The sequence below is a fragment of the Eleginops maclovinus genome, chromosome 8 (genome assembly GCF_036324505.1).
Source record: "Eleginops maclovinus isolate JMC-PN-2008 ecotype Puerto Natales chromosome 8, JC_Emac_rtc_rv5, whole genome shotgun sequence".
NCBI classification, from domain to species: Eukaryota; Metazoa; Chordata; class Actinopteri; order Perciformes; family Eleginopidae; genus Eleginops; species Eleginops maclovinus.
The window spans coordinates 13663196-13683176 of record NC_086356.1 but is presented as its reverse complement, the minus strand read 5'-3'; the positions used below and the strand labels follow the sequence as shown (position 1 = coordinate 13683176).

Here is a 19981-nt window from a genome sequence, read left to right as displayed (position 1 = left end):
CCAGGAACCAAAACATTGTTGGACAACGTCACGGCGTGTTAGTAGTTCACAGCTTTACAGGCAGCTGGTATGACAAACAAAGATGAAACACTATTTATCACAGCAGATAAATCACTGGTGGTTTGTGACTTAAATAAATAAAACATATATTTTAACCACAATTATTGAACAGTTTAATCTTGTACCATACCTTGAAATACATAAAGTACCTTGTTTTTTATCGATAAAGCCTCTCTTTATGTATTTTCAGTAATTCTGTAATCATCACATGCATGCATGCTGATGTGTGTCACGTGGGCTGCAGAAGTAGTTATTTTAAATTGACAAAAACATAATATATGACACTAACTACACATCGATGGTGGTCATTATTTCCAGTATTAACTAAGGGCTGATTTTTTAATGGCTTAACAGAGGAAATGCTACCGGAAGTTCGCCTCGGTTCGCGCAGGCTTCTGGGTAATGTAAGGTGCAGGCGGCACACAGCACGCTGAGCACTGAGGAAAGACTGCTGTTGAAAAAATAACTTCCGCAGTTCCGTCAGCTGGCGAGGTTGAAGGTTTTGTATGGTACGCTGTTGGCATGTTGAACGCTTGTTTTTGTCGTAACAAGGTTAGGTAACAAGGTAACTACGCCAGCGCTGCTGCTCTTCCTTTGCTTAAATGACGAGCGACATGAGTCTGAACGAGCATTCACTGCAAGCGCTGTCCTGGAGGAAGCTGTACCTGAGCCGAGCCAAGCTGAAGGCTTCCAGCCGGACATCAGCTCTGCTTTCTGGATTTGCTATGGTAACATATGTCTCCAAAACATCCTCCTACTTTGCTGTAGACTTAATAGGCCAGTATCATTATGCTGAGCACATTTGGTTGGGTTGGAAAGTAACTACATGTACTGTAATACAATTTGAGGTACTTGTAATTTAGTTGAGTGTTTAAATCTGAATGCTACTAGTCTCTTCTCCACTGACTTTCAGGGGGATGTTTTACTTTTTCTCCACACAATTCATTTGAAACATTAAGGTACTAGTGTGTATATAATTTTTATTCCAAAATATAATAAATAATTCAATTATGGATGAAGATAACGCTCATCCCTTGGTGAAAAGACAAGCTCTACAGCAGTATAGTAAGAGATAAGCCCCATCTTTACCTGCTGCATCATTAAAGTGGGGCTTCATGCTACTTTATACTCGTACTCCACGTTATTTCAATAGGAAATCATAAATGTTGACTCCACTACTTTCATTAGATATATTGATTTACTTGTTACTTTGCAGATTTAGATTTGTAGTACAAAACAACAATGGAGATTAAGATAAAACTGTATTCATCCCTTGGTCAAATTCACAAGCTCTGTAGACATTATACTTATTAATAAGTATACTGCTTAGTGGAGCTTGTTTATTAAGAAGATGGAGCTTCTTAATAGAGTATACCTCCACCTTTACCAGAGGCAACATTGGAGTGATGTACACTAATGCATCAATGCTTTATTCAGTAATACATATATATTATTCTGAAATGGACCATTATGTATGCTGTGTACTTTTACTATGATTCCTTAAATATATTTGTAATTGCTCATATTGTTGTACTTGATAGCTACATAACTTTTGAATAGCTCTACCATTCAGATGTTCTTTAAATAGTTTTATGGTATTCTGTTCATTGTTAGGACCATGTGATAGAAGTCACATGTTATGTGAATGGACAATGAAGTTTCTATATTATCTCTTGTGATTTAAGTTGTTTTCCTGTTCTCTTACTATTCCTTCCAACTCACAAATCTGCCGTGATGCACACAATGCTCTTTAAATGGTTTAATGTTATACTGTTGATTGTTTGGACCATGAGATATGAAACACTTAACTTATTGCTTTGTTTGCTCTTACACAGGAGGCATCTGAGCAATAACTTGGAATCCTGTCTGTTTTTAACTTGTCTCAAATAATAAAGTTGTTCCCCATCCTGTTTCTTCTTTCCAGGTGGCCATGGTAGAAGTGCAGCTGGATAATAGCTATCCTTACCCCCCTGCTCTCCTCATTGCCTTCAGTGCCTGCACCACTGTGCTTGTTGCTGTTCACCTGTTTGCTCTGATGGTCAGCACCTGCATCCTGCCCAATATAGAGGCTGTCAGCAATGTCCACAACCTCAACTCTGTTAAGGAGTCTCCACACGAGCGAATGCACCGACACATTGAACTGGCGTGGGCTTTTTCGACAGTAATAGGTACTTTACTCTTCCTAGCCGAGGTGGTTTTACTCTGCTGGGTAAAATTTTTGCCCGTTAAGCCCAACAAGTCCAGCAATAGTACAGTTTCAGCTGGTGTAGCTGCTGCTATTACCTCCACATCTATTATGGTCCCCTTTGGTTTAATCTTCATAGTCTTTGCAGTGCATTTCTACCGCTCCTTGGTAAGCCATAAGACGGACAGACAGTTTCAGGAACTGGAGGAGCTTTCTAATCTCACCAGGCTACAAAACGAGCTGGACAACAGAGGGGAGCCTTCCATCCTGCAGTCCCCAAGCTCACATTACCCATAGTGAAGTATGGTGGAGACTTAACACTGGAGACATTTCAACAATAACTTGAAGTCCTGTCTGTTGCCTGCTGAATCTATTAACCTGTTTATATTTGTTAATACACTTTTGTTGTGTTCTTTTGTCTTTACTCTTTAGTCTTATTTACTGTGTACATTTCTTGTAATCTCCACCATCTTTGTAATGCTTGCTGTTAGTGTTGACTGACTCAACAGCTCCTAAAACAACAGTATTATTTGTCTAATATATTTGCTGACATCAAAACCGACACTGTTTTGCCAAGTGGCATTCAGAATTTCAAAAATAAATTGAATGTACTTTTTGAAAACATTGTATTTTGAATGTAATCATTGCCGCTTACCGTTTATGCAAGTTAAACGCATCACATTTAGAATGCCTTGCGTATAAAATTGATTTTTATGTTATACATACTTTTACATTTGAACCTTCATACCCTATGCTGGATAACTAACCAAGCCGGCCCTCTCTCGTGATGATTTGTCATATTTATTCTCTTGGCTTTTAACAATTGATAGACAAATCTCCCTCACATTATAACCTCATGTATTTGTATTAGCAGTCCTGATGGAGTACTTGTTGTTATTATTAGGGATAAGTGTTTCTCTGTGTGTCATTTTATAAAGTCTGAGCACTCCACTTGTCTCTTCAATCCTGAATTAGCATGTTGCTTTCATCATTTACTCCTTAAGTTCCCATGAAGTGCTTTTCAATCATTCTGGTACTTTTCCTAATTAAATTAAGCTTGGTTTTTAATCCCAACCATTTCGAGGAAGGGATCAATCTGAGTTAGCAGTCTGTATTGGAAGAGATAGTTCAGAAGTAAAAATGTATGTAGTTTGATGTTGATTGGTGCCATCATATTGTCAGAGTGCAGTGTATGAAAACACAGTAATGGTTAATATTTGATCAGTCCATTGAATAAAAAATATGTGAATACTGAAGTTATACTGGTATTACACTTAAATAATATCACTAATGTTTTTTAAATAATTTGAAATATCAATAGATGTTTTGCTTTTGCTCCACAGGTAAGAACGGACAGAAAGTGTACATAAAAACAAGCCGAAAATGCTGAATGCCATCATGCCATTTATTTTATTTTTTATTCGTTGTCTGTTAGTGTGTTGTGGACTGACAACTTGCTGTTGATTTCCTGAAGGTACGCTGCCTCGGCTTCTTTTAAAACCAACTGCATATCCACCAGACGTACCTAAAGAAAGAACATGTCAATCATACTGAATGAAATGTGATTTGTTGTCCATGATTGTTTAATTTTGTGACATAGTGTGCTTGCAATCACTGCATATCAAAATGGAGATGTTTTACCTGTGGAATTGGATGCTTTGTTGGTCTTGGTGCTTCATTCCTCCCAAAATCTGACAGGGTTCCACATTTTGCTACTCCATCCAACCAAATGCCTTCATACAGCTGGCCTTTGTCAGAGTAGTAGAACTTTCCATTGCCGTTCTTCTTGCCTTCTCCCCAGGTGCCTTCATACCAGTTTCCATTTGCTTGGAGACAAGTCCGAAAGTACCATTTGAAAATCCACCATCTTGACCAACTATACTGTTATCTATCTGAGATTTTAACAATGTATGCAAAGCAAGTGCTCTTACCAAATTGGATGATGCCCTGTCCATGGTTCTTATCCTTCATCCATTCTCCCTCATAGATATCTCCGCTCTCATAGTACATCCTCCCCCATCCACTCCGATGGTCCTCACTCCACTCCCCTTCATAAACTGCTGAGTTATTGTAGAGATACATCCCATACCCCTAAAGAGATAGAAAGTAATGCATAACATATCTCAGAGCGTGAATACATCTGATATATTGTCCATGAACACTGTATCAAATACATACATGCTTCTTTCCACGTTTCCATTCACCACAGTACTTCCTTGTCAACTCATTTGTTTGTGGGATCCGCTCACTGTAGGTACCAGATCCATCACGTTTTCCAAATTTCCACTCTCCATGATAAATGGCACCAGACTTTTTCCAGACCTGAGTTCCCTTCCCTTTCAAACAAATAAGCAAATGTGTTATCTAGTTTGGCCAAAGTGTTTCATGCTTCATAAACAGTGGTTCATAAATGTCCATGTTTAGGAGAAGCTCACATCAGAGGAAGCTCACCGTGTTTCTTGTTGTCCTGCCACTCTCCAGTGTATTCATTCCCGTTGATAGAGAATACTGTGTGCCGCAGTCCACATTTCTGTGACTTAATATCAGTAATGTGGACAATGGCTTCCCTTTTTTAGATGTTTGAAGATATGGCATGGCTGGGCGTAGCTTGATGAAAACCCTGTAACATAGATAACATGTTACACCCATGAAGTAGTAAATCTACAGCATGCGTGTTCTTTTCAACCTATAATAACAACAACACATTGCTCATTGTTTCATGCCGAATATACAATTTATAAACATAAATGTGTGAATATTTGAGAAAAAATGACCGAAATACAGAATTGTTTGAACTTAAAACAACAAACAAAACACAATATTCACATGTTACTACATATAATTAAACATAGTTTAATGTTATTAATTATTAATGTTATGGGATGTACACGATTTCAGCAGTGCTGATAAAAATAAATCATGCAAAACCGTGAAAATAGGAGGAAAATTGATAAACATGAATCCACATTTAGGGAAAGGATGATACAAGTACTCTTTATTCTCTTCTCTATTGATAATCATTTATATAACAGTGATTGATACATACATCTAGCATGGGCCATTCTGCATTATGACTCTTTTTACTTTTGGTAACTGTTACTTTTTTGTTAATTTTTTAATGCAGTACCCTTAGTAGTAAAACAGATTTTTTTTTTTTTCACTGCATTACTAAATTAAATGTAAGTAAATTACCAAAGGATTTCGCCAACCACTGCATCAACCACAGGAACAACGTTACCATTTAATGCTAACATAATAGCTAGCTAGTTTATGATGGTACTTAACGTTAGATACCATACAGTTTGATTACAGTTACTTAGCGATGTGTCTGAGCGGATGACTTTAGAAACTCTGGCCATGTAACTACCGAATATATTAAAAACATATGAGCTAACCCGGCTAGCCGTCAAACTCTCCTCGCTTGGGTCTGCAACAGCATTCACTGTATCCTAGCAACAGAACTGTGTACTATGGTTGGTGCAGTGTGAATGTTAAAACATGACAGAGGGTGGAAGAAGTGCTCAAATGATTGACTTAATTAAAAGTAGCAAAACTATAGTGTTAAAATACTACAGTAATGCATTTAAGTTTGTATAGTACAAGTAAAATAGTATTTGCATCAGTACCAAAAATACAAGTTATGCCGAATGGGCCATTTATACACCAGATTTATTTTAAGGAAAATGATTGGTAGATTAATGTCCTTATTACTGCGGTGCTGCACTTGGTAAAGTCGGGTTTATTGGAAAACACTACTTAATAGCTTAATCTATAATAATGTTTGATAATGCAGTGTCGATTTATAAATTAAATCTGCAAAGTAACTTGTAACTTAATATTTGCGTTTAAATGTAGAACAATAACAAGTACTACATTTGCCCACAAGGTGAAGTGGAGCTAAAGTATAAAGTAGTATAAGTACATTTTTATTGAATTTTATTTTATTACTTAAACGTTCAACGTATGCAGTGGTGGAAAGTAACTCAGTACATTTATTCAAGTACTGTACTTTACCTGAGTATTTCAATGTGTGCTACTTGGTACTTCCATTCCACTAAAATTCAGAGGTGGAGTAAAATCCAGAAGCTACCCTGCAGCATACAAGTACATAACATAAGATGTACCTTTACTAACACACTAAAAGCATCCATATGTATAATCAGTCAAACATAATATATGTTTAGAAAATGGCCCAATCTGCATAATGAGTATGACAATACTTCTGTGCTTTTATTTAAGTAAACGTTTTGAATGCTGATTTACTTATAAAAGAGGATTCCTACACTCTGGTACTTTCTAAGTACAAGATGTAGGTACGTCTCCCTCCTCTGTGTATTTTATTAGTTTAACCATTGACTGTACATAAAAAGTGTTCAACCTATGGTTTAACCATAGCGGTGCGCATGCGCCCTGCAGCCGGTTTAAAACGGCTCCTGAGTGGGCAGACAGTCAGACCCTGGGTGAGAGCCAGATTGTGACCTATCCTCCTTCATTCATCAGCTGCTGTACCACAATGTCCAAGCCGAGGTTTCAGACGGAGTGGGAGGAAATGGACGAGGAATATCAACAACTGCAGGTGACCCTAAAACCAGTACATCATGTATGGTATCGTGCTTCTCGTATAGCATGTCGTGGATGGCACTGACAGCTACTACGTTAGTTTGGATGGCTCCTTCCTATTCGCCATTCATTCTCAGCTCACCCATAAACGCAGCTTTTTCAGCCAATAACTTTGCTGTTGGAAGCAAAATTGTATTTAAGGGATGGACAAATGTCAGGATATTTTATCATCTTTGATTGTAGAGTAACACCCGTGTGTTTCTGCAGCTAACGTTAGCAGCAGGTTACTTGTGTTGCTGCTAGGCGGCTAATGAGCAGCTACAGTAACTTTGCTAACCATTGATTTAATGTTGAATTATTTCTATTAATTTACCAAGACATTTGTTAAGTTAACTTTACGCTCTGGCTTTGTTTGAGAACACAATTTTGCAGAAGTCATTGAATACATCATCATCCTAATAATTACCACAACGGCTCACGTTGGCTAGCTAGCTAACTTGAAACAACAACATAGGAGGTCAATAATCGGTACAGACACAGCTCCCTTTTTAGATTAAAATAAAGCATCATATGTTGTGTTGTGGCAGGGTCACCCTTCTGCCTATGCTGGTAGCAGACAACTTAGACCTGTAATGCCATCAACATATACAATATGAAGCTGCTCCATTGGGAAAGATAATGAAGGTGAATGTCAACTGTTTGGGGATGTTCCTAAATAAAGCTTACATGTTCTAGTGCACCAAAACAGCCTGCCATTTCCCTACAGTTGCTTTACATCACATTGCATATTTGTCTAATTGCATCTGTGTATCGCTCCTAACCATCTGTGGGTTTTAATAGACTTGGTTAATTACACACTGTTGATTGCACTGTGGTAAACCGTCTTATTAATCCAATTCCTAGCCATGCTGTCCAAGAGTATTTTTTGTTATGATTGGCAAAGCTTTCTATGTATATTAGATGAATCAGTCCTTTGAAGTAATGTATTTTCAATGGAATATGTCATTAAAAGTTTCCCCAAAAGTAGTGCTTGTATTTTGTTACATTGTGTGTGCAGAAAGACACATTTGCATTTTTCCTCCCGATAACTAAGAATCAGGTTACTTTTTTGTCCTTACACATATTCTCCACTCACTTTTTGTTTTTGTTTGAGAACTAGGAAACTCACAAAGTATACAGACAAAAACTCGAGGAGCTCACCAGCCTTCAGACAACATGCAGCAGTGCCATCAGTAAACAGAAAAAATGCCTGAAAGACCTGAGGTGGAGTTTGACAAAGTGAGTATTCTCTGATCAAGACTTCCTGATTCTTTAACTTGTTCATTATCTGTTTGTGGTTCATCAGCCTCTTTTAGGAGATACACGTTTTTGTATACATTCTCTGAAAACGTGGTCTTTTAGTTTTGATGTTAGTGCTTTTGTTAGGGACATTTTCTTTTAGGAAATGTACGCGCTTTCTTAATAGTTATGATCTCTGTCACCCTGAGACATACCAAAAGATAACCAGTGCCTTCGAGATCAAAGACATTTCTTATTGCTCTTAACTTTTACATTAATTGGGCGGCAGTGGCTTAGTCTGTAAGGGCCAGTTCACGGCCAAGCCACTGCCGAGGTGCCCTTGAGCAAGGTACCGAACCCTGAAACCCTGGCAGCCTCCCTGCTCTGCCACCTCACCTGCATGTATGTGGTTGTGTTTGTGCGCCTTGTGTGTAAACACTTCAGAGTGGGGAAAGAAATTTCTCTGTCAGGTATTAATAAAGTATATCTTCTTCTAATGATCATTTTGTTTTTTTCTCCACAGGTGTTCAAAAACATGTGACGAGCAAGAACTGAAACTAATAGCGGATATGAAAACACAAATAAAAGATAAAGAAAATGTGTTCTTTGATATGGAAGCGTATTTGCCCAAAAAAAACGGGTCAGTACTTTTTGCATGGCAACAATGAACATACTTACTTAATGTGTTACTTGTTGATTTTACAATTTTGTGTTTTTTTCAGACTGTACCTGAATTTGGTCCTTGGCAGTGTGAACGTAACGCTTCTCAGCAACCAGGCAAAGTTAGTAAAGTATTCAGTGTGAAAAATATGGTTTGGACTTTGTTTTTGTATATTTATTACCTTGTTTTTGACCTCCTTTTTATTGATAGATTTGCCTATAAAGACGAGTACGAGAAGTTCAAGCTTTATATGACAATAATCCTGATGTTTGGAGCAATAAGCCTCTTCTTCCTCAACTATCGGTGAGACAATGTTTTTGACCTTTTCTTTAAATAAATACAATTTAAAAAGTGTGTTGTTTTATTTTATTTTCTCTATTTTGTTTAGAGTCACTGATGAAATCTTCAACTTTTTGCTGGTGTGGTACTACTGCACATTGACCATAAGGGAAAGCATCCTCATGAGCAATGGCTCCAGGTTTGTTGAGAGTCAATTGTGAAGAACTGCAGTCTGTTGCAATTGTATAATAAAGCCACACATTTATTATTATTATTATTATTATTATTATTATTATTATTATAGGAAAAGTGTTTTTTTGAATGGCGAGGTTGTACAATGGTAAATCTCTTCTGCTTCTCAGGATCTACGGCTGGTGGGTTTTTCACCATTATGTCTCCACCTTTCTGTCAGGTGTGATGCTCACATGGTGAGTTTTTGGCTCTGTTGTTTCAGCTGTTATATTCATAGTTTTATTTTATACTATCGCACACAGGTTAGCGACTTCTGAGACAAAAAGGGCTCCAGTTGTTTTTTTTGTTTAACCATGCGTCTTTTTCTCCCAGGCCGGAGGGGCCAGTGTATCAGATGTTCAGAAGCCAGTTCCTCGCTTTCTGCATTTATCAGAGTAAGAATTTAATTTGTTGACTTGACTTTGAACCAGCTCTCTTTAGGAAGTCTGTTTGGTGGGACCATTTCAGAATAATGTATTTTGCTAATATTGTGTGTACCACAACACGAGGGAGTTCACTACTTTTGTATTATTGTGAGTATCTTGTAGCTAAATATGTTTTTTGCTGACTGTGGCCAGGTGTAGCCACACGTTGGGATATTTGAGGCGCTCTACCATGTGCTGTCTTTCAGTATTACATCATCTGTAACAGACACCAGATCTGACAGATAAAGAAGAATTGTTGGAACATGTCTTGCACTCTGATATGTATTGCATCTCTATTAAGCAAAATGATAACCCTTTTATGTAGGGCTGCAACTAATCATTCCTTTTTTTACTGAACAATCTGGCAATTATGTTATTAATTAATAAACAGTTGTTCAATGACATGTCAGGAAATTGTGTGTAGTTAAAATGTCTTATTTTGCCTGGAAAATATTTTACAATAATCCAAAAAAGCGGTACATCCTCACACTAACGAACCTGGCATTGGCATTTTTGATTTGATAAATACATATCTTTCTGCCAATCAACGGTTAACAGAGTAAACGGCAAATGGCCTCAGTGTGACCTTTATGTTAAGTTTGTTGCTCTTTCCTTATTTAGGAGGAGGAGAAAAGAGAAAGAATAACTCGTAACAAGTAATGGTTTATATCTGACGCTGTCAATCTTTTCACAACATGGTATGGTAGGAACATATTTTATATAGGGACTGTAATCGAAAAGCAAGTAAAAATCAAATCAAATAAGGACATGGTTATGTTCAATATATAACTGCATATTTGCATTATTTAATATAAAACGCACATGGTTCAAGGTTGACAGTTCGAGAAGATGTAGCTGTTGAACCGTATTGACTTAGAGGCCTGTACTGTGGCAACATTTCTAACGCCAGTATTTTGTAATGACCTTACACTGGCTGTCGGAAAGATTTCAATACAGTTAAATCTTGTTGGGAATGTCTTCACTCATCATGACATTGCTATATGTATATCAGTGAGTGTGATCACATGCTGTGTAAACTTATTTAGAGGAAGTGTACACAACCTTCCTTAAATGTATAGCTGACACTAAAAAGACTCCTTTCTAGTGGATGTACAAAGATGCAAGGATCTTGATTGACGTGAATCTTTGCATCAATTATTGTATTCCTGTCATTCTGACACTGCATTGTTGCATCTATAATACAGCAGTTGTACTGTTACGATTCTTCTCACCAGATTAGAGAAGTCATTTCTCACACGCTGGTGGTTTCAGTTATTGCCAACATCAACTGTACATCATGATGTGATGACTTGCGTGACAGTGCTCTTTGGTCAGGGTTTTGGATGATAAGGCAAATGATTAAACAAATGGATGTTCCTCTTAAACAAAAAAACACCTACAAATACAAATGTGTTTTTGGACGACATGATGAACTTATTTCAGTTTAAGGCTTCATGTTCTAGGTTGCTGTTCATTTTTTGTTTTTTGACTTTTGACTTTTGCTGCAACAGCTTGTATATGTTTTTCATGCAAAAATAGCAGAAAATGCTGTTTCCTGCCCCTGATATATAAAGAATTCTTGGAACAGACAATTTCCCCTACAGCCTGGTGTTGTAGAAAGTAATCAATTGACCAAAAAAAAATGTGAAGATCAATCTTTACAGAAAATGATTGTAAAATCCACCCCTAAAGTATAGTTTCCAGTTCTGTGATTTGAATTAGATTATGGAAAATGTTTGCAGTGCTAATCTATCCATTTGTCCTGCAGGCTTTGTTCAGTACCTCCAGTATTACTACCAGAGGGGCTGCTTATACAGGTTGCGAGCTTTGGGAGAGCGAAATCAGCTGGACCTCACAGTGGGTAAGATGTACGCTATTTTTGGGGGCAGTAATTTCAATCGTTTGAACTCTTGAGCCAACTGTAACACAGTGTGTGGGGGAAAATAGGGTAAAGGTGACGGAGACATTTGTTCAAATGATTGTGTTGCCATGCAGATGTCGGGGTAACCCGAGTAGCTCAAAGAATTAGCTTCTGAATCCATCTGTAATTAATGACTGTTTAACAACACATTGGTGTAGTGTTGTGTGTTTAACCGTTGTGTTTCTCTGCAGAGGGATTTCAGTCCTGGATGTGGAGAGGCCTGACTTTCCTTTTGCCATTCCTCTTTTGTGGCCATGTAAGTCAAAGCATAATTTTTTGTACAGCTTTATTGCTTAAAATTAGGACTTTGTAATTCATTTTACACCCACATTTATTGTTTGATCATCATTACCTAAGTATATACGGGAGGTAGGATTTTTCAAAGCAGTTAAGAGACTGCATCAGCTTAGGAGAAAGCTGTGGATCAGGGTGAAATATGTTCGATGAGAGCATGCTGCAACACAATGAACCATTATGCTTTCTCTCACTGTGCAGTTTTGGCAGCTCTACAACTCACTGACCCTGTTTCGCTTGGGAGGACATGAGGACTGTAAGGAGTGGCAGGTGAGGATCACACTGGAAGGTCCTTTGCTCAAATGTCAAGAGGCATGTCAGGCCGAAATAACAGTTGAAGAGACAGTTAACCCAAATATACACATGCATATTTATATTTGAAAGAGGACCAATATTTCCAACAATGGGCAACTTATTTTGGGTGATCTTTCTCTTTTGTTAAAGGAAAATGTTCAATAGGATTCTTTGTGCATTTTCCCTGTCAGTATCTAACTAATAACTGAACATTTTAAAGCTATTACCAGAATGGTTGATATCGATTGACCACTGAGGTCAAATAAAAAGAGGTGCAGGGAAAATTTGTGTCACACTTATGTACACAGGCTCAAATTGATTTATATACATGACATTTGATAACATGTAGTGTTTTAAAGAATGTTATTCCCATAAACTAAACATGTCTGAGGCCTTTAACATTTTGAAATTCAGATATAGCTTCAATTTAAAAAAAGGTTGGTCATGTCTTTTCCTTTTTTCCCCCCAGGTATTTATGCTGTCACTGACCTTCTTTGTCCTATTCCTGGGAAATTTTTTCACCACATTGCAAGTAGTCAACAAAAAGATTCAGAAAAACCAGGAGAAAAGTCACAAAAAAGACTAAGAATGAAACTGCATAGATTATTAACAACGGCCAGTAATTTTGAAACGACGCGCACAATCGCTTGAAGGTGACCACGGTACGGTTATGTTGGCAGACGACGAAGCGAACGGTTTCTCTCAGGCTTTGATAGTGGCACCGTCCAGCCAAAGTGTCTGGACGACAGGCTTCTGCTTTCCAATGAATCGTTGTCGATGTTGCTGCAAAGTCCTTCTCAACACAAAGTGGTGAGTTCAACTGATGTACGGACAGTTTGACTCTTTATCATGTACATAAAAGGGGAGCGTGGAAGAACTGTATTATTTGGGTATTTGTGTCAGCGCATGAATCTCTTTGTTCAAATCATATGCAACTAAAAAAGGGCAGGTAGCATCGATCTACTGAACAGAGTATAGACTGCCTTTTGAAGACAAAACGTCTGTCATGCACTTCATACTAACGTCTGTCATGTTCTTCATACTTCTGTGAAGTGCTCAAACTGTCTCTGGCTTGAACAAAATTGGACATACTCCACTCGGCACTGCACTTCATTTCTTGAATTAGTGTCTGTGTAATTCTGAACTCCTTGTTGTGCTATTTCACTGCTAAACAGTATTTTTAACTATAGACTTGTTGGTCAACAACTAAAGAAGCAAACAAAAGTGATACCTTACTGCCCTTCAATTTCTGAAAAAATGGTGTCTTTTTTTCCCTAAATCAGTGGAGGCTATATTTTTGTTTTTCAAGTTTTACAAATGGGTAGGAACTACAAGGGAATACAACACTGTTGCTTTCTCCCTTCAGCCATAACTGTGTATTTTTTATGATGTTACACCTAAATGTGGCTACTACATGAAAACAGATGTATAAAATGTGTGCTTTTCCGAGTAAGGAGAGAACTCTTCCAAGGCCATTTATGTTCTCATTAACATAATGCTAACATTGTGATACATGGACCGTTAGTTAAAGCTGATAAATCTAACACTTCCTTAAAGTTAAATACAAATTTAAGAACACAGAGCTATGCACAGAGATGTATCATTACTGTGGTAAAACAAATGACATTAAGAAATTCATTTTTATCAAATGCTGCTATTGTTGCCGGTACTGTAAGAATAAGATAAAGAATGATGATTTTTTAAAGTGCTTAATCATTTTTCTAATTCCAATCAACGTAACTAAATAAAATATTTGAAAGAATTAACTTGTGGAAAAACCTGAAACTGTTGCTCTCACTCACTGTAATGTTTTGTTTCATGCTTGTGTAAAAAAGACTTAAGTCATATTGTTGTTTTGAGCAATGTTGGTCTCTAATGCCTTACTTCCTCTCCAGCTTGTCACAGCAACAAAGGTCATTTTATTTTGAAGATCTAAAGATGGTAGTGTGTTTTTATAAACTGCATTTCCTTGAACGCTATCATGCTGAAAAGAATCAAATCACTTTTATTGAGGGGAACATTTAAGCATGTTTATTCAAATACCAAGATGCTACTTTTGATGTAAGCGTTGACAAGATGCACAGAACAACTTGATTTCCTCATTTTTATGATGTAGCTGATGTTAATGTTTTCACCGTTCATTTCAAGACTAACTGGTGCTTGAGTATGATCAGTGACGTGACAGTTAACAATTCCTCAATCTGTGTACATTGTTGTATAAAGTATATTAATAAATAAACACCTAATCAAACTTTGTTGCTATTTCTGCTTTGTTTTGTTTTGTTGTGCAATGAGACCAAATTACATTTCATTTATTTACTTGACTATGTGGGAATCATGTAAATACCTAAATGTTCTCCCATGGTACACATTCATGGTTTCCAACACCAGTGGGCGCTGTTGGTAAAGATTAGAGATCTGCTCCATGTTGGCTCAGCTCCAAAGCAAATTCTGGTTCAGCGTTTTGTTTTACTGGAAATGAACTAACTCTGTCACAGTACCATTATGTGTTGAATTTAAACACTATTCTGTTACCTACCAGCAGCTTTTAAACCTGATTCAGTAAAAAAGATCTCCTCTAAAAGACTAACATTTCAATAAAAATACAGGTTTTCTTAAACCGCAAAAAGCTTTATATTAGAAAATATATATAAAAATACAAAATGCATCTCATACAAAAGTACAAATAAATTGACCAAAGGCATTTTAGGTTGCACACCACCGCCATTTCTTGCAAAACTGTGTTTCCTGTTACCTCAATAGTTATGTTCTTGCGAAGGTAAAGGGCTGATGATTCAGAGGGGCCCACAGTTCTGACTCTGGAAGCTGCAAACCCCTTGTCTCTAAATGTCCAACCTTCCTCAGTGTGAATGAGAAAGTTAGCAAGTGGAGTCCTCCAGTGTGTTTTTGACTTCACAAAACAACACATTTCTTCTTCCTCTTGAAATTCTTTTGTTTTCGATTGAAAGCCAAAGTCCTTTTGGTGGCCTCTCTGAAAACGTCTTCCACGTTCTCCTGATGCTTTGCTGAACACTCGAGGTAGAGCTCTGCATTCATCTGCTGCCGGGTCTCCTCCCCCTGAAAGCCAACATTAACACCAAGAATTAGACTATATAAGGAGGTTAAAGGAATACCTCACCCACAAAATGGCTTTTCTGTTTATCAATCATTAACCTTTGTGACCCGAGAATCCTCAATGAACCAAAGTAAAGGTTGTAGTAATGTTTTTTAATAGTTTGGTTTTAGCGTAAAGCTGCGAGTTATGACATTTTAAGCAAATGATACACTTGGATTGTACTGCATGAGTTGAGTGAGACTTTGCCAACTGATTATTTGATCTAGTTTTGCAGGTAAATTACCTTATGTATTTCAATTCATCACATTCCTCCTTCACCGTGTGTTTTCTTCAATATTTCAAGGTAACACAGAATGAGTAATGGGTAATTTGGGGGATAATGTATTTTTTCGATGTACATTTGGAAGAGATTTGTTATGCTTTGCTGCTGTAAGCAGTTAAGTGGTTGCATGTTCTGTGAAGGTGCTTCCTCTTGTAGTTGACATCCTGTAGACTCAACAATAGGCCTGTTTTTAAAGGTCACTACATTTGTGCACACTCCTCCCTTTTTTACCTGTCCATAAGTGATGGGGTCCTGATTCATAGCCTTGAGCTTCCTTGAACACTCTTTATCCTTCCTGAGGTCAGTCTTGCAGCCAATCAGGATGACAGGAGTGTCCCGGCAGAAGTGCTTCACCTCTGGGTGCCACTGCGAAAACAAAACAGGACTTTAAGCACTTGAGGCTTCAGATGTGTTTTCTTTTGAACATCTGACTTCAGGCCTTCACTCTTTGGGAAAAGAGAAAGTTCTAGCACAACAGAGTCAGCCATGTGGGGGCCAATGTCCACAAGTAGACTCACCCGCATGAGTCAATCATAGACAAAAGACACTCTGACAATCATTTACTAACTGAATTTGAACAGTCAACCTGAAATAGTAAATGTTTAGCAAGTTGTAAATGCAAAGTGTAATGATTACCTTTATCAGGACATTCTCGTAGCTAGTAGGATTAGTCACATCGAAGCAGACTAAAATCAAATCGGCTTCTTGGTATGAGAGTGGCCGCAGTCTGTCGTAGTCATCCTGCCCTAAAAGAAATAAGGCACACCATTCATATTAGCAGATGAATGTTAAGGTTTGCACACTCAAATAACTGGCCTGGATGCAACAGCTTGTACACAAAGATATGATGTATGTTACAAAGTTAGCAGAGATCTATAAACCACATCCTGGCTTCGGCTTCCGTTTATGCTGATGTATGGAACCCTGCTGCAATTACATAGAAGATAAACTGCTGGTGCAGTCTGTAATGGGTTTTCCTGATAATGAAATGACTATTTTCCCTTCACATGGGAACTTCATTTTTTGCAGAAATACAGCAGCTGGTGTCAAGCCCGGTATTGTTCGATTTTAAACTGGTAACAAAAAAATACCTTAATTCAGGCAATACTAATACAAAATGTGTTATGTGTTCTAAAATCACTGAAAGAACTCTAACATTAAACCCATTTCCAATATCAAATCAGAAACCTATTGAGTCGTTTCAACTTTAACACTTACACTTTTACTTAGCCCATGTATTGAGGGAATATTGTTGTATTGTAAACTACAAAAACAATGTATAGTACCATAAATATTATGCAGACTATTTTCAGTTGATGGCTAAACCTAAAATACAGCAGTAAAACCACATTCTGAAAGCTTATTAGTAATTACTAATACACACACAGTGGGTCAGTTCCGGAAAGATGAGGTTGATGCTCTGACGTACATTTTACATTTATCATTTCCTCTGACTGCCAGTTTTAGTATTATACTGAAAACACAGTGGGAGAAGGACTTAACTAAAACATTTGAAAAGATATAAAACAATAAATATATATGTGCTGTTTATCTGCTGCCTGCCCCTTTTCCTTCAGTGGTCTCTTCACATAATATAAAACGTACAATCAGTAGAAAGTTAATCATGTTCAAAAAAAGGAGGGGATTTTTGATAAAGACTCTCACCCGCTGTGTCATACAGGTTGAGCTTTATCTCTTTTTGTCCGAGAGAGATGGTTGTGACATATTTTTCGAACACAGACGGGGCATATTTCTGTTTTGACACACAAGAGAAAGATGTCAACTTTATGATACAACTATTATGTATTCTTTGCCATTTCTTCCTCTTTCTGAGTTCCAACATTTCATTAGTGTCCCTATTAGAATATTCAATTGACTTAATTTGAATTGAGATATATGTTCAACATTATCAGTCTTAACTATAGTCAGAAAAACACATTTTTACTATAATAATTTTTATAAACAAAATATCTAGAGGTGAATCACATGACATTGAAGCCCTTCTTACCTCTGGAAAATCACCTTTAGCATAAACCATCAGAAGGGATGTTTTCCCACAGCCACCATCTCCCACTATCACAATCTTAAGTTCCTCTCCCTTCTTCATGGTACCATTGGCAGTTCCAGCATTTGTTTGTGTCATTTTGCCTCCCGAGATTCAAACAGGTGCCAGGCAGGATAGGGCTGAAGATATTCCCTCCAGATTTAAGTTAAATTCATGGCAAAGCAAGATGAATTTGAAAAGGCTGAGATAATGAACAGGCAGTGTCGAGACAGAGGAATGAGACGAGCCTCATGTTGTAGATTGCTCTGTTCACCACTTCCTGTTCCTGTCACATTGAAGCGGTTTCGAATTGACCTCCTACCGTGCTTTCCTGCCATAATATCAATGTGATCATTCACAGCATCTCTGGGTACAAATATCAAGCTACACATGTGAAGCATTGAGTGTGGCTGCTCCTACTTCCTCTAAGTATGCCTATTTTCTTTTCTGGGTTGGGCACTCAATCAGAAAATCTGCCACTATCAAAAGGTGTGTGTGTGTGTGTGTGTGTGTGTGTGTGTGTGTGTGTGTGTGTGTGTGTGTGTGTGTGTGTGTGTGTGTGTGTGTGTATGTGTGTGTGTGTGTGTGTGTGTGTGTGTGTGTGTGTGTGTGTGTGTGTGTGTGTGTGTATTTGAGATAACACTGTAAATATTCGCATCTAATGCAAAAGTGAAGTCAGCAGGCTTTTGTTAATACTGGTCATTGCTGTCAGATCTGTGGATTTGTATCTGTGAAGTCCTGAATGTATTGTGCTATGATGACATGAAGTGGCTGGGTGTGTACCCCTGTTCCTCCTTTAGAGGTTTCAACTACTGGGAACTTGCTTTCTCAGAACAGTATATGGGTAAAAGGCCAGTCGCTCTTCTTCTTAAATTAATCTCAAACAATAACATCTGAATCAATACTTTTATCGCATACACATAAGGAATTAGACTTTTTTGGCATTGCTCTCAAAGGCAATAAGGCTGAACAAATAAAAGTGAATAAGAAATCAGATTATTATTATTATTTACACAAATACGTGAGAAGATATTTAAGGTTTTATATTAATATTCAGAAAATAAATATAAAAGCACATTTTAGCAACCATTATATTTAAATAAAGAGTCAAGTGTTCATAATTAATAAACCAGCTGCCTCATTTTTCTCAAATTCTTCAAATAATTTATGTCTGGATTCATTTTTCTTTTATGTTGACCATACGTTTTGATGCGAGACATGACTGTTAGAATTCATTTAATCATATTTAATTAATTATATACATTGGATTTCAGGTTCATGATAATTTACCTGAAACACTATTACTTTTCTTCATGAGAAACCAAAATATAAACTGAACAAAACATTTTACTTCTTGGATCTATGATATGATTATGAAACATTCAGCAACCAGTATGGGGAATTTATCATGCAATTTGTTAAAAAAAACAAACACATTAAGCGACCTGTTTAATCCATGTATTTTCCTTTTAATGTGATCATTTTATATCCTTGAGGGTATTTACAAGCAATATGTCGGTCATATTTCTCTGTTCTGTCTGAATGGCTGAACATAGCAGTGACATCACAGATTGGGGCGTCAGGATAAACTATTCTTTCTCCTCCCAGGGTGCAATGTGCGGATATCTTTATCCAGCATCAAAGTAATTAAATGAGAAAAATGAAGTGACTTGTATGAAGATAAAATTAAGAGGGACAATATGTTACCTTACTGTAAAGAGAAAAATAACATCATTGTTTTTTTAAATACTGTGGAATGCAGACAGGCTGCTTTAGGGCAGGAAAAACATCTTATCAGTGTCTAAAAGATGGTTGGACAAGATGTGATGTATCTATGAAGGATCATAAGCCAATAGACATGCTGTGATACGTTATGTCTATAAGCCTTTACGTTAAAAAAGAAACTGGTTGATTGCAGAGTTCATGGACAATGTTTGCATAAGATGATACTTTAAACATTAGGTTGGTGAAAATGTCCCAGCAAAGTCAGTCATTGCTAATAATACAGATATGCACTGAGTGTCAGGAGATAGCAGGGAAATAGCCTACATTATCAAAATACACAAGCATTTTGTATTTAACATTACTCTTTAGAAGGCTATCTGGTAGGGAACATTTTTAGCTCCCATAAAACTGAGGTAAGCCAATTTAAAAGGTTATAACTCAGTGGTCACGAGTGGGAAAATATGCAGTTGGGGGAAAGAGTGGTTAAAATTTGAGCAAGCTGTCCCTTTAAGAGGAGCTGACAGTGCCCTTTACTTTGATTAATATAACACAACATGTCATCTTTAATGTATTTCCCCAGAAAACACATTTACGGCTACAGATGGAATTTCACCCATCTTTTTCTT

General features: G+C 37.2%; 4 protein-coding genes across 5 annotated transcripts; 2 read left to right on the top strand and 2 right to left on the bottom strand.

Moving 5' to 3' along the window:
- Positions 1–71: 71 nt before the first annotated feature.
- orai1b (ORAI calcium release-activated calcium modulator 1b) lies at positions 72–3505 on the top strand. The gene is made up of 2 exons (XM_063889168.1): positions 72–788; positions 1985–3505. The coding sequence occupies exons 1-2, from the start codon at positions 663–665 to the stop codon at positions 2540–2542; spliced, it is 684 nt and encodes a 227-aa protein (XP_063745238.1). The 5' UTR covers positions 72–662; the 3' UTR covers positions 2543–3505.
- A 132-nt stretch (positions 3506–3637) lies between these two features.
- Positions 3638–4848, bottom strand: morn3 (MORN repeat containing 3). The gene is given in 6 exon segments (XM_063889167.1): positions 3638–3770; positions 3887–4071; positions 4177–4336; positions 4424–4581; positions 4697–4795; positions 4798–4848. Coding segments are annotated over 6 exon segments (753 nt in total). The 5' UTR covers positions 4841–4848; the 3' UTR covers positions 3638–3662.
- A 1816-nt stretch (positions 4849–6664) lies between these two features.
- tmem120b (transmembrane protein 120B) lies at positions 6665–14450 on the top strand. Of its 2 annotated transcripts, XM_063889332.1 has the most exons (12): positions 6665–6821; positions 7965–8083; positions 8607–8723; positions 8806–8865; positions 8955–9047; positions 9133–9222; positions 9386–9451; positions 9588–9649; positions 11448–11540; positions 11792–11856; positions 12096–12164; positions 12658–14450. In XM_063889332.1, the coding sequence occupies exons 1-12, from the start codon at positions 6759–6761 to the stop codon at positions 12772–12774; spliced, it is 1014 nt and encodes a 337-aa protein (XP_063745402.1). In that variant the 5' UTR covers positions 6665–6758; the 3' UTR covers positions 12775–14450. The 2 variants fall into 2 exon arrangements, with proteins under 2 accessions (XP_063745402.1, XP_063745403.1); XM_063889333.1 differs by lacking the exon at positions 9386–9451.
- rhof (ras homolog family member F) lies at positions 14168–18041 on the bottom strand. Its single transcript, XM_063889334.1, has 5 exons — positions 17595–18041; positions 17252–17339; positions 16223–16332; positions 15818–15952; positions 14168–15266 (listed from the first exon to the last, which is right to left on the bottom strand). The coding sequence occupies exons 1-5, from the start codon at positions 17727–17729 to the stop codon at positions 15102–15104; spliced, it is 633 nt and encodes a 210-aa protein (XP_063745404.1). The 5' UTR covers positions 17730–18041; the 3' UTR covers positions 14168–15101.
- Between the last annotated feature and the right edge of the window lie 1940 nt (positions 18042–19981).